General features: G+C 55.4%; 2 protein-coding genes across 2 annotated transcripts; both read right to left on the reverse strand.

The window, feature by feature from the left end:
- Nucleotides 1-428: 428 nt before the first annotated feature.
- On the reverse strand, nt 429-963 carry PHYSODRAFT_475711 (hypothetical protein; the record flags this gene model as incomplete). The annotated part of the gene is made up of 3 exons (XM_009516372.1): nt 429-450; nt 557-625; nt 710-963. The coding sequence occupies 3 exons, from the start codon at nt 961-963 to the stop codon at nt 429-431; spliced, it is 345 nt and encodes a 114-aa protein (XP_009514667.1).
- Nucleotides 964-2,160: 1,197 nt separating this feature from the next.
- On the reverse strand, nt 2,161-2,541 carry PHYSODRAFT_472563 (hypothetical protein; the record flags this gene model as incomplete). Its single annotated transcript, XM_009516373.1, has 2 exons — nt 2,161-2,281; nt 2,318-2,541. The coding sequence occupies 2 exons, from the start codon at nt 2,539-2,541 to the stop codon at nt 2,161-2,163; spliced, it is 345 nt and encodes a 114-aa protein (XP_009514668.1).
- Between the last annotated feature and the right edge of the window lie 8,495 nt (nt 2,542-11,036).

Raw genomic sequence — 11,036 nt, forward strand, 5'->3', positions numbered from 1 at the left:
CAAGACTGATGTGACGACGCCTCGCCAAGCGACCGTGTGACGCGAACGCGTCATCAGTGAGGTCGGCGTGACCTTCACTGTGTTATACCGCAATCATTAAGGTGATTACGGGACGATGATTACGCCATGATTGTGGGTACAGGATTGTGGGTACAAGATGGGCATCGACGTGGCGTTCTCTGATTGGATAAGGTAACTGTGTATCCAGTAGAGAATCCAGTAGGGTGTATCCAGTAAGAGGTATCCAGTAGCAGGCTTAGAGGTAGCACGCGGTTGCGAACTAAGGACCTGAATCGAATCACTTTGCATTTTGCCAACTACTGCTCAAGTGCTCTTCCTTTTGGTTATGAGCCCAAGCCCCGTCTTCCCTGACCAAGACCCCGACTACGCCTTCGCCATGGACGCCGCCCCGACCGCGACCGCCCGCATCAACTAGTTCGACGGAACCAACTTCCACACATGGAAGTTCAAGATGCAGATGGTGCTGGAGGAGCGCGAACTGTGGGAAGTGACGAGTGGGGAAGTGAAGCTCGAGCAGTGCACGACCGCGGCGGACCAAGCGACGTTTCGCAAGAAGTCGCGCAAGGCGCTGGCGATCGTCTGTCTCGCGTTGGAGGACTCGCAGCTGCCGCTGGTGCGGTCGGCGAAGGACGCGCATGATGCATGGTCAAGACTCGAGGGACACTTCGAGAAGAAGAGCCTGGCGAACAAGCTCTTTCTTCGTCGACGGTTCTTCACGACAACGATGGACGAAGGTGATGATGTGCTGGAGCACATTAACAAGCTCAAGACGCTGGCGGAACAGCTCGACGCGGTCGGCGCTCCGGTCAGCGAGGACGACTTGGTGATCACGCTTCTTGCCAGTCTGAGCGAGTCGTACCAGTTCCTCATCACGGCGTTGGAATCGCGTTCCGACACGCTGACGTGGGAGCTCGTGACGTCTCGGCTCCTGCACGAGGACATGAAGCGCAAGGAACAAGGTGGCGGTGCTGACGGAACCGCGCACGCTCAAGGTCAAGCGTTCATGACAAGCGACAACGGGAAGCGCAAGGGACGGCAGGCGCAAGCGCAGAGGACGAGCGCCTGTCACTACTGCGGCGAGCACGGACATTGGATCGCCAAGTGTCCGGTGCGGATCCGCGAGAACGGGGAGCGGCAGAGGCCGCAACGAGCGAACGTCGCGCAGGTCGAAGATGACTCTGGCGACTTCCTCTTCTCGGTTGGTGGCGACACGGGTGCCTCCAAGCTGAGCGGCATGTGGCTGGTCGACTCAGGTGCGACGCAGCACATGACGTACTCGAAGGAGTACATGAAGAACTACAAGAAGATCTCTCCGGTGGACGTGCATCTGGCGGACGACGGCGTGGTTCAGGCGGTGGGGAGCGGCGACATCGTGATGTCGATGCAGACACCGCGCGGCATGAAGAAGGGTGTGCTCACGGGTGTGTGGCACATCCCGAAGCTGTCGCGCAACCTGTTCTCCGTCGGCCGCTTCACCAAGGACGTCGGGCCAGTGACCTTCGAGAGCGACGGGTGCTTTGCGGAAACGAAGGGTCTCAAGTGGAAGCTCGGCGCTCGCGAAGGCAAAGGACTGTTCAAGCTCTGCATGACGCCGAGGACGCCTGCTGACGAGGCCAATGCGGCAAGCTCGAAGAATCGCCAAGGGGACACCACGTCGTACCTCTGGCACCTTCGACTTGGTCACATCGGCCATGGTGGTCTCGACGCCATCGTCAAGAAGGGCTACGGCACTGGCATCCCAATGACGTCGGTGAAGCAGTGGGAGGTGTGCGACGGGTGCGCACTCGGCAAGCAAACGCGAGTAAGCTTCATGAAGTCGTCGCCGAACCGTGCGAAGCAAGTGCTGGAGGTGGTCCACAGCGATGTGTGCGGTCCGATGCAGACGGCGACGTTCGGAGGCAAGAGCTACTTCGTCACGTTCATCGACGACAAGTCGCACTTCTGCGTGGTGTACCTACTACGGAACAAGTCGGAGGTGGCTGCCAAGTTCGCTGCGTTCGTCGCGTTGGCTGAGACGCAGACCGGCAAGCGAGTGAAGGTGCTTCGGAGCGACAACGGCGGCGAGTACACTTCGGGTGCGATGGCCAAGTTGTGTGCGGATCGCGGCATCGAGCAGAAGTTCACGCCGCCATACACGCCTCAGCTCAACGGTGTGGCCGAGCGAATGAATCGGACGCTGGTGGAGTGTGCGCGCTGCATGCTGGAGCACGCCGGGTTGTCGAAGGAGTACTGGGGAGAAGCGGTGATGACGGCCACGTTCCTCCGCAACCGGTGACCGACGCGCGCCATCAGTCACGACAAGTCGCCGCACCACGTTTGGACCGGCAAGAAGCCTTTGCTGGCCAACCTCAAGGTGTTCGGGTGCCACGCGTACGTGCACGTGCCGAAGGAGAAGCGGTCGAAGTTCGACGCTCGGTCGGTGCGCTGTCGTTTCCTCGGGTACTCGGAGCACGAGAAGGCGTATCGGTTCGAGGAGATCGAGAGCGGTCGCGTGTTGGTGAGCCGCGACGCGCAGTTCATGGAGGATGTCTTCGACGGTGGGAGACGCAACTACGCTTCGAAGGAGGTGTTGGTGGGTCTTCCGACAGATGATGATGAAGACACCACGGATGAAGAGACTCAGTCCGGATCAGACGAGAACAGAGAAGAAGCTGCGCGGAATCAAGACTTTGAACCCGGCAGCAAGCGACACCCGCGCACGCAGTCGCTCGAGGAAGCCGTGGAGGTTCCGAGTGCCAAGCGGTATGCGGTGCCGAGACGACAGCAGCCGCTGGACGAGATGTCTGCCGCAGCACAAGAGAAGGAAGACTTCGAGGCTGCGTACGTCGTGGATTCAGTGGGAGAGATGCCGACAACGTTCAAGTCGGCGATGGAATCCAGCGACGCAGACAAGTGGAAAGAGGCGTGCGACTCGGAGGTGGAGTCGCTCCGCAAGAACGAGACGTGGACCCTGGTGCCACTGCCGAAGGGACGCAAGGCGATCGGCTGCAGATGGGTGTTCCGCGTGAAGGAGAACCAGTCTGGAGAGATCGAGCGGTTCAAGGCGCGACTGGTGGCGAAGGGGTTCTCGCAGAAGTACGGCATCGACTACGACGAGACGTTCGCGCCGGTGGCCAAGTTCACGTCGATTCGGGTGTTGCTGAGTCTGGCGGCCAAGTACAAGCTCACAGTGCACCAGATGGATGTGAAGACCGCGTTCCTCAACGGCTTGTTGGACGAGGACATCTACATGGCGCAGCCGGACGGATATGTGGACGGAGATCGACCCGACTACGTGTGCCGGCTCAAGCGTTCGCTGTACGGCCTGAAGCAGTCGCCGCGGATGTGGAACAAGACGATCGACGAGTTCATGTTGAAACTGGGGTTCAAGAAGTGCGAGTCCGACCACTGCATCTACTTGAAGCGGGACAATCACGACATGATGTTCGTGGCACTGTACGTGGACGATCTGGTCCTCGCCAGCAGCAGCGACGGGATGCTGAAGGACACGAAGCAGGCGCTCAGTGACCGGTTCGAGATGACTGACATGGGCCAGCTCAAGTACTTTCTCGGTATGGAGATCGAGCAAGATGTGGCGACTGGGAAGGTGTCGGTGCGGCAGACCAAGTTCGCGAAGGACATTCTCGAGAAGTTCAAGATGGATGAGAGCAACCCTGTGAAGACACCGCAGGATCCGGGTCTGAAGCTGACCAAGGCCATGTGCGAGGGAGGCTGCAAGCACGACGAGACCATGGCGAATGTTCCGTACCGGAACGCCGTGGGCTGCCTCATGTATCTCATGGTGGGGACTCGTCCGGACCTCGCAGCGGCAGTGGGAGTGCTGAGCCAGTTCGCAGCGGACCCATGTCCGACACACTGGCAGGCGCTCAAGAGGGTCTTCCGCTACATCCGAGGCACGAAGACGCACGGCCTCGTGTTTCAAGCGAGCAGCGAGGACGGACTGCAAGGCTACTCGGACGCGGACTGGGCCGGCGACATCGAGTCTCGACGGAGTACGAGCGGCTACGCGTTCATGATGAACGGCGGATGCATCAGCTGGCGAAGCAAGAAGCAGCGCACGGTGGCGCTCTCGTCGACGGAAGCCGAGTACATGGCGCTGTCGGAGGCCACGCAGGAGGCGGTGTGGCTCAAGGTGTTTCTGTGCGAGCTGGGCGAGATGGCGAGCGATGAAGGGGTGAAGATCTACGAGGACAACCAAGGCTCCATCGCGTTGGCCAAGAACCCGGAGTTCCACAAGCGCACCAAGCACATCGACATTCGCTACCACTTCGTGCGCGAGAAGGTGGAAGACGGTCAAGTGGTGTTGCAGTATGTTTCGACACTCGACATGCTGGCGGACATCATGACGAAGCCGATCGCGGCGCCGCAGTTCGACGCGCTCAGGACGAAGCTGGGCATCGTGGTCGCTGACGAGTCGAGTGGGAGTGTTGTCAAGACTGATGTGACGACGCCCCGCCAAGCGACCGTGTGACGCGAACGCGTCATCAGTGAGGTCGGCGTGACCTTCACTGTGTGGTACCGAAATCATTCAGGTGATTACGGGACGATGATTACGTCACGGTGATTACGCCAAGATTGTGGGTACAAGATGGGCATCGACGTGGCGTTCTCTGATTGGATAAGGTAACTGTGTATCCAGTAGAGAATCCAGTAGGGTGTATCCAGTAAGAGGTATCCAGTAGCAGGCTTAGAGGTAGCACGCGGTTGCGAACTAAGGACCTGAATCGAATCACTTTGCATTTTGCCAACTACTGCTCAAGTGCTCTTCCTTTTTGGTTTGCGCGTTCTGCAGTGCCGTTGGTTTGGTGCACGTACCGAACGGTAGGTTGCATGTCAATACCATGGTCGTCGTAAAACAACTTGAGCGAGTTGGTCGCGAATTCTTTGGCTCCATCATGGCGCACAAACTTCACCTTGGCGTTGAATTGCGATTCCACCTTTAAAATAAATTTCTTCAGGTAGCCTTCGCTTTCCGACTTGGCACGCAAGCAGAATCCGGTCATGCAGCCACTGGCCTCGTCGGTGATCAACAGCAAATACTTGCTACCGCCAAGCGAATCTTCTTCCATCGGTCCGCAAAGGTCGAAATGAAGAAGTTCGAAAGGCGCGTACTTGCATTTGTCGCCGATGCTTGGGAACGGCTTTTGCACCATTTTTCCTTGTTGACAGCCGCCACACACCCCGGAATTCTTCGACGTTTCAGGCAGACTCGCGTCAGTGATCATCTTCGTTGACACCATTTTTCGCAGAACATCAAGTGGGGCATGGCCCATGCGCGCATGTAAGTCGACACCATTTACCGACACCGAAGCCACAGAGTTCGCGCTGACGTTTGGGACGCGGAGCCAGTAGAGTCCATCGTTAAGGTCGGCGACGGCAACAATTTTCTTCGACTTTTTCAGCGCAATGTGCATCCTGGTGCCGCCGAACACCACTTGGAACCGGCCCAACTTGTTGATCTGCGGCACCGAAAGCAAATTTTTGTTCATGCCCGGCACGTACAGCGCGTCTTCGATCACGATCTCGCGTTAAAAGGAAGAGCACTTGAGCAGTAGTTGGCAAAATGCAAAGTGATTCGATTCAGGTCCTTAGTTCGCAACCGCGTGCTACCTCTAAGCCTGCTACTGGATACCTCTTACTGGATACACCCTACTGGATTCTCTACTGGATACACAGTTACCTTATCCAATCAGAGAACGCCACGTCGATGCCCATCTTGTACCCACAATCTTGGCGTAATCACCGTGACGTAATCATCGTCCCGTAATCACCTGAATGATTTCGGTACCACACAGTGAAGGTCACGCCGACCTCACTGATGACGCGTTCGCGTCACACGGTCGCTTGGCGGGGCGTCGTCACATCAGTCTTGACAACAGTTATGAGCTCAAGTACGATGTCCTCTGCGCCTGACGCTTCGTCCAAGGCCATCATCGACAAGTTCGACGGCGACAACTACGCGACGTGGAGCAGCTACATGCGTGGCGTGTTCTTGACCAAGTCAGTGTGGAGCGCTGTCAAGCGGGAGACGACGCCGACCTTCACGGACACTCGCGCCGCGGATGAGTACAACCGGACGTCGAACGTGGCGCTCGGTCTGATGCTGCTGCACATGAGTGCTGACTACCACCATGTGATTGCGGACTGCGAGCATGCGTGGATCGCGTGGGCCAAGCTGAAGTCGCTGTACGGCGGCACGCAGAAGGTTGGTCGTATCTACCTGGAGCGGCAGTTGTTCAGCATGGAGATGGCGGAAGGCGACAATGTTCTGCACCACTGCAACGAAGTCCTTAACATCAGCGCCAAACTCAACGGTATCGGTGCCAAGATGGAGGATGAGGACGTGGCGATCTGCTTGCTACGCAGTCTGCCGAAGAGCTACGAGAACGTCGTGCTCAACTTGGAGATGAGCGCAACGGAGCTGAAGACGCACGACGTGATCAAGGTGCTTACGAACGAGCACATCAAGAGGCAGGGAGAGAAGACTGCGCCAGTGAAAACTGAAGACGCTGCCAACGCGTTTAGTGCTGAGCGCGACTCCCGCCGTTGCACCTACTGCGGAAAACTGGGGCACATCGTGAACAAGTGCTGGACCAGGCAGAAGGACGAAAACCGAGATGCACGACGCGGCTGGTCGCGGTGCGAACACTGTGAAGTGGCGCGATGATGGCAATGGGGTATCGGAAAATGGAGATTACCGGAGCGATCGCCCGTCGCCCGAGAATCAAGGTTCAATCAAGGAGCAGCCATGTGCGAGATGGAAGTGGCTGCTTTGGTTAAGCTGACGACATTATCCTCGTTAGAGTGGCGGTTAGTGGCCGGAGCCTCGTCGGGTCCTAATACAACCCCGACCGAGGCATCATGGTGCCTACTTCTTGGTACAGATGCATTTAGTTACGTACTTCGACCGCACTTATTAGTGTAGCCGCGGTCGTCATTTGATGTGTCCGGGATCGCCTCATTGCGGTCGTTCACACTAGATATTTGTATAGGGACATAGGACTCATCATAGAATGACCAGAACGAGGCCCCCAAGGCCTCAGAAAACTCAGTAATAAAAAGACAGTCTTCCCCCAAAGCCAACTAGGGTCAAGTCCGACTTCGGTAAGTGTAGCTAGCTTATTGTAGTGCCTGGACACGCTCGGCTGCGTGTGGATGCCTGTCGGGGAGCTTATCGTGCATTGACCGAGAGTTTCCTTGGCAGCGCCAAGAGTTGGCGTGGCCGGAGAGACAGGAACGGTATTAGAGTATCCTTCAGTATATATTTGTGGGATTAGAGTATCCCTGAGTGTATTAGTCTACCTACCGAGGTTTTACCTTGGTCCCCCTGTATAAGGCCTAACACACCGGTACCCTTCCTTTCTGAGGGACTGCAGTGGGGTTGCGCGAAAGCGCTACATAGTATCCTAGCCTTAGCTCGTGGCTAGTGGTACAGGTTTTTGGGCTGACCGAAGATAACCTAAGGTACACAGAGGCGCTTGCAACCGACCCGGTGTAAGGGATCGTTCCTGGTCTTCAAGTTTTGATCCAATAAGCGCTTACCTTTGCGGGTTAGCGTGTTGTTGGTGTCTCTAATACGTTTTGGTAGAAGAGAATTTTAGTGGAATTACCACACCACAGCAACGACGACTACATCGCGTTCGCTATATCGATGGAGTGTGGATGTTCGACGAAGAAGAAGCTCATCGACACATGGGCAATCGACAGTGGTGCTACACACCACATCTGCAATGACAAGTCCAAGTTTGCCGACATCAAGTTGTGTGACAAGGGCGAGCTTACGGTCGCTAACGGAGACTCGTCCAGGATTTTGGGTGTCGGAACCGTTCTCCAACGTGTTACTTTACCGAACGGTGATGAACGTGAGATCGTGATCGAAGACGCGCTGTACGTGCCGGGCATGAACAAAAATTTGCTTTCGGTGCCGCAGATCAACAAGTTGGGCCGGTTCCAAGTGGTGTTCGGCGGCACCAGGATGCACATTGCGCTGAAAAAGTCGAAGAAAATTGTTGCCGTCGCCGACCTTAACGATGGACTCTACTGGCTCCGCGTCCCAAACGTCAGCGCGAACTCTGTGGCTTCGGTGTCGGTAAATGGTGTCGACTTACATGCGCGCATGGGCCATGCCCCACTTGATGTTCTGCGAAAAATGGTGTCAACGAAGATGATCACTGACGCGAGTCTGCCTGAAACGTCGAAGAATTCCGGGGTGTGTGGCGGCTGTCAACAAGGAAAAATGGTGCAAAAGCCGTTCCCAAGCATCGGCGACAAATGCAAGTACGCGCCTTTCGAACTTCTTCATTTCGACCTTTGCGGACCGATGGAAGAAGATTCGCTTGGCGGTAGCAAGTATTTGCTGTTGATCACCGACGAGGCCAGTGGCTGCATGACCGGATTCTGCTTGCGTGCCAAGTCGGAAAGCGAAGGCTACCTGAAGAAATTTATTTTAAAGGTGGAATCGCAATTCAACGCCAAGGTGAAGTTTGTGCGCCATGATGGAGCCAAAGAATTCGCGACCAACTCGCTCAAGTTGTTTTACGACGACCATGGTATTGACATGCAACCTACCGTTCGGTACGTGCACCAAACCAACGGCACTGCAGAACGCGCAAACCATACTATTGTGACCATCCGACGCAGCATGCTTCATCATGCTGGATTGGACAAGTGCGTATGGGCCGAGGCGGCGATGACTGCGATTAACATCAAGAACCGATTGCCGTCCCCGAAGGTCGCTGGCAAAACTCCGTTCGAGGTCGTGTACAAATCGAAGCCAAGTATCAAACACATGCGGATTTTCGGGTCCAGAGCGTACGTCTTGACGCCGAAAGAAAAGCGACGCAAATGGGACCCGAAAGCTCGTGAAGGAATTTTCATGGGCTATGAAGAGCGGTCGAGGCCTATCGGGTGTATGACATCGAGGCGGGGAAGATTGAGATATCTCGCGATGTCACTTTCGACGAGAACCGTTTTGGTCCTGCAGTTTACTCGGACGATGAAGTCGACGACACGGTGGAGTACTTCGATGATGTGGACCTTAGCGATGCCGTCCCCGAAATCAAACAGGCCGGAAAACGCAAACCTCGTACCGACCCTGAAGTGCGCGAAAAGGTTCGACGTCCCCGGCGTGGTGCGGGTCTGGAGGTAGCAAGTGCCCCGGACGACACTGCGCAATCGGACCGTGAATCAGCTTACAGCGACGATGAAGACTCGACACCATCGATGTTTTGGCGTGCGAGTGCAAATCCGGTTGAGGCGACGGATGCCGCAGAACCAGCTACGTTTCAGGATGCAGTCAACGGTCCCGACCAAGTCCACTGGCGAAAGGCACTTCGCGCGGAGTTGAAGTCGATGCGATGCGTCTTCGCGCGGCAAAATTGCCCACTGGTCAACGTGCTGTTGGAACGAAATGGGTCTTCAAAATTAAACGCAACGCCGATGGTTCTGTCGAAAAATACAAGGCTCGCTTGGTCGCGAAGGGTTTCGGGCAGAAATATGGCATCGATTACACGGAGTCGTTTTCGCCCGTTGTAAAGTACGTCACGCTACGAATGGTGATCGCGTTCTTCCTTGGATGGCCGCTGAATCAGCTCGACGTAGTGACTGCGTTCCTGTATGGACTTATGCAGGAGAAGGTATTTTGTTCGTTACCTGAAGGCGTTGAGCTGGATGATGACTTCGACTGCATCGAGTTGCTGAAGGCAATTTACGAGCTCAAGCAGGCTTCGCGAGTATGGAACGAGACTTTCGACGAGTATGTTCGCTCCATTGGATTTCAAGTTTCGGCCAATGATCCGTGCCTTTACATCAAGGTTGCCGACGGACAATGTGTGCTACTGCTGGTTTATGTGGACGACGTGCTGGTGACCGGAAGCTCCACCGACATGATTGCCGACGTCAAGCGCCAACTAAAGTCGCGGTTTGAGATGACCGACAGTGGCAAGTGCAAATTTATTCTCGGCATCGAAGTGGTCGAACACGCGGACGGCAGTGTGACTTTGTGCCAGCGACGCTACATCGACGACATTTTGAAGCATTTTGGTATGGACAAGTGCAAGCCAGCTGCAAGTCCAGTCGACCTAAGTACCAAGTTGGTTGCGAGTGATGCCTCGACAAAATTGGACGCACCTTTTCGTGAAGCAGTCGGCGCACTCATGCACTTGATGACTTCGACTCGCCCGGATATCGCCTTCGCTGTCGGCTACGTTTCGCGCTTCATGGAAAACCCGCAAGTTGAGCACTGGACTGCAGTCAAGCGTATTTTTCGCTACCTTCAAGGCACCAAGTCGCACGGAATTCGCTTTTCACCCGGAAAGGATGTTGGATTCTGCGGCTACTCTGATGCGGACTAGGCCGGTGACGTCAGTGATCGCAAGTCTTCTTCGGGATACCTCTTTCAACCCATCGGGGGACCGATTTCGTGGGGTTCCAAAAAGCAGTCAAGTGTGTCGCTGTCTACGAGTGAAGCTGAGTACATTGCTCTAAGCTTGGCTATTCAAGAAGGAAAGTGGGTGCACCGAATTATGTGTGAGATTTTGGTGGCATCCGGCGTGGCGACTCCGGGTTTGAAGATCTTCGAGGACAATCAGTCGTGCATCAAGATGACCAAGAATCCGGTGAATCATGGCCGCGCGAAGCACATCGACATCAAGTACCATCACATCCGCGATGAAGTCAAGCGCGGTGAAGTGATCGTCGAGTACCGTGAAACTGCGACCATGTTGGCGGGCATCTTGACCAATGCTCTCTCTGGACCTCGCCACAAGGAACTCATCGCCGCACTTGGGGTTCACGAGTGTTCATAGATTGAGGGGCGTGTTGCAGGTAACCGGTTTTACTGGTTAAGCCCAATCCATTATTCTGTGATTATTCTATGATTAGGGTAACTTGATTAGACGAGCTGGGTGATTGGATGAGCAGATTGATTAGATGAGCGGCAGCATTAACGTTTCAAAATTAAGTCTCACTTCCAAACATTCCAACTTCTTAACAAGTGTTCAACAACTTCACGTCCA

Source organism: Phytophthora sojae (genome assembly GCF_000149755.1).
Source record: "Phytophthora sojae unplaced genomic scaffold PHYSOscaffold_1, whole genome shotgun sequence".
Taxonomy (NCBI): domain Eukaryota; phylum Oomycota; class Peronosporomycetes; order Peronosporales; family Peronosporaceae; genus Phytophthora; species Phytophthora sojae.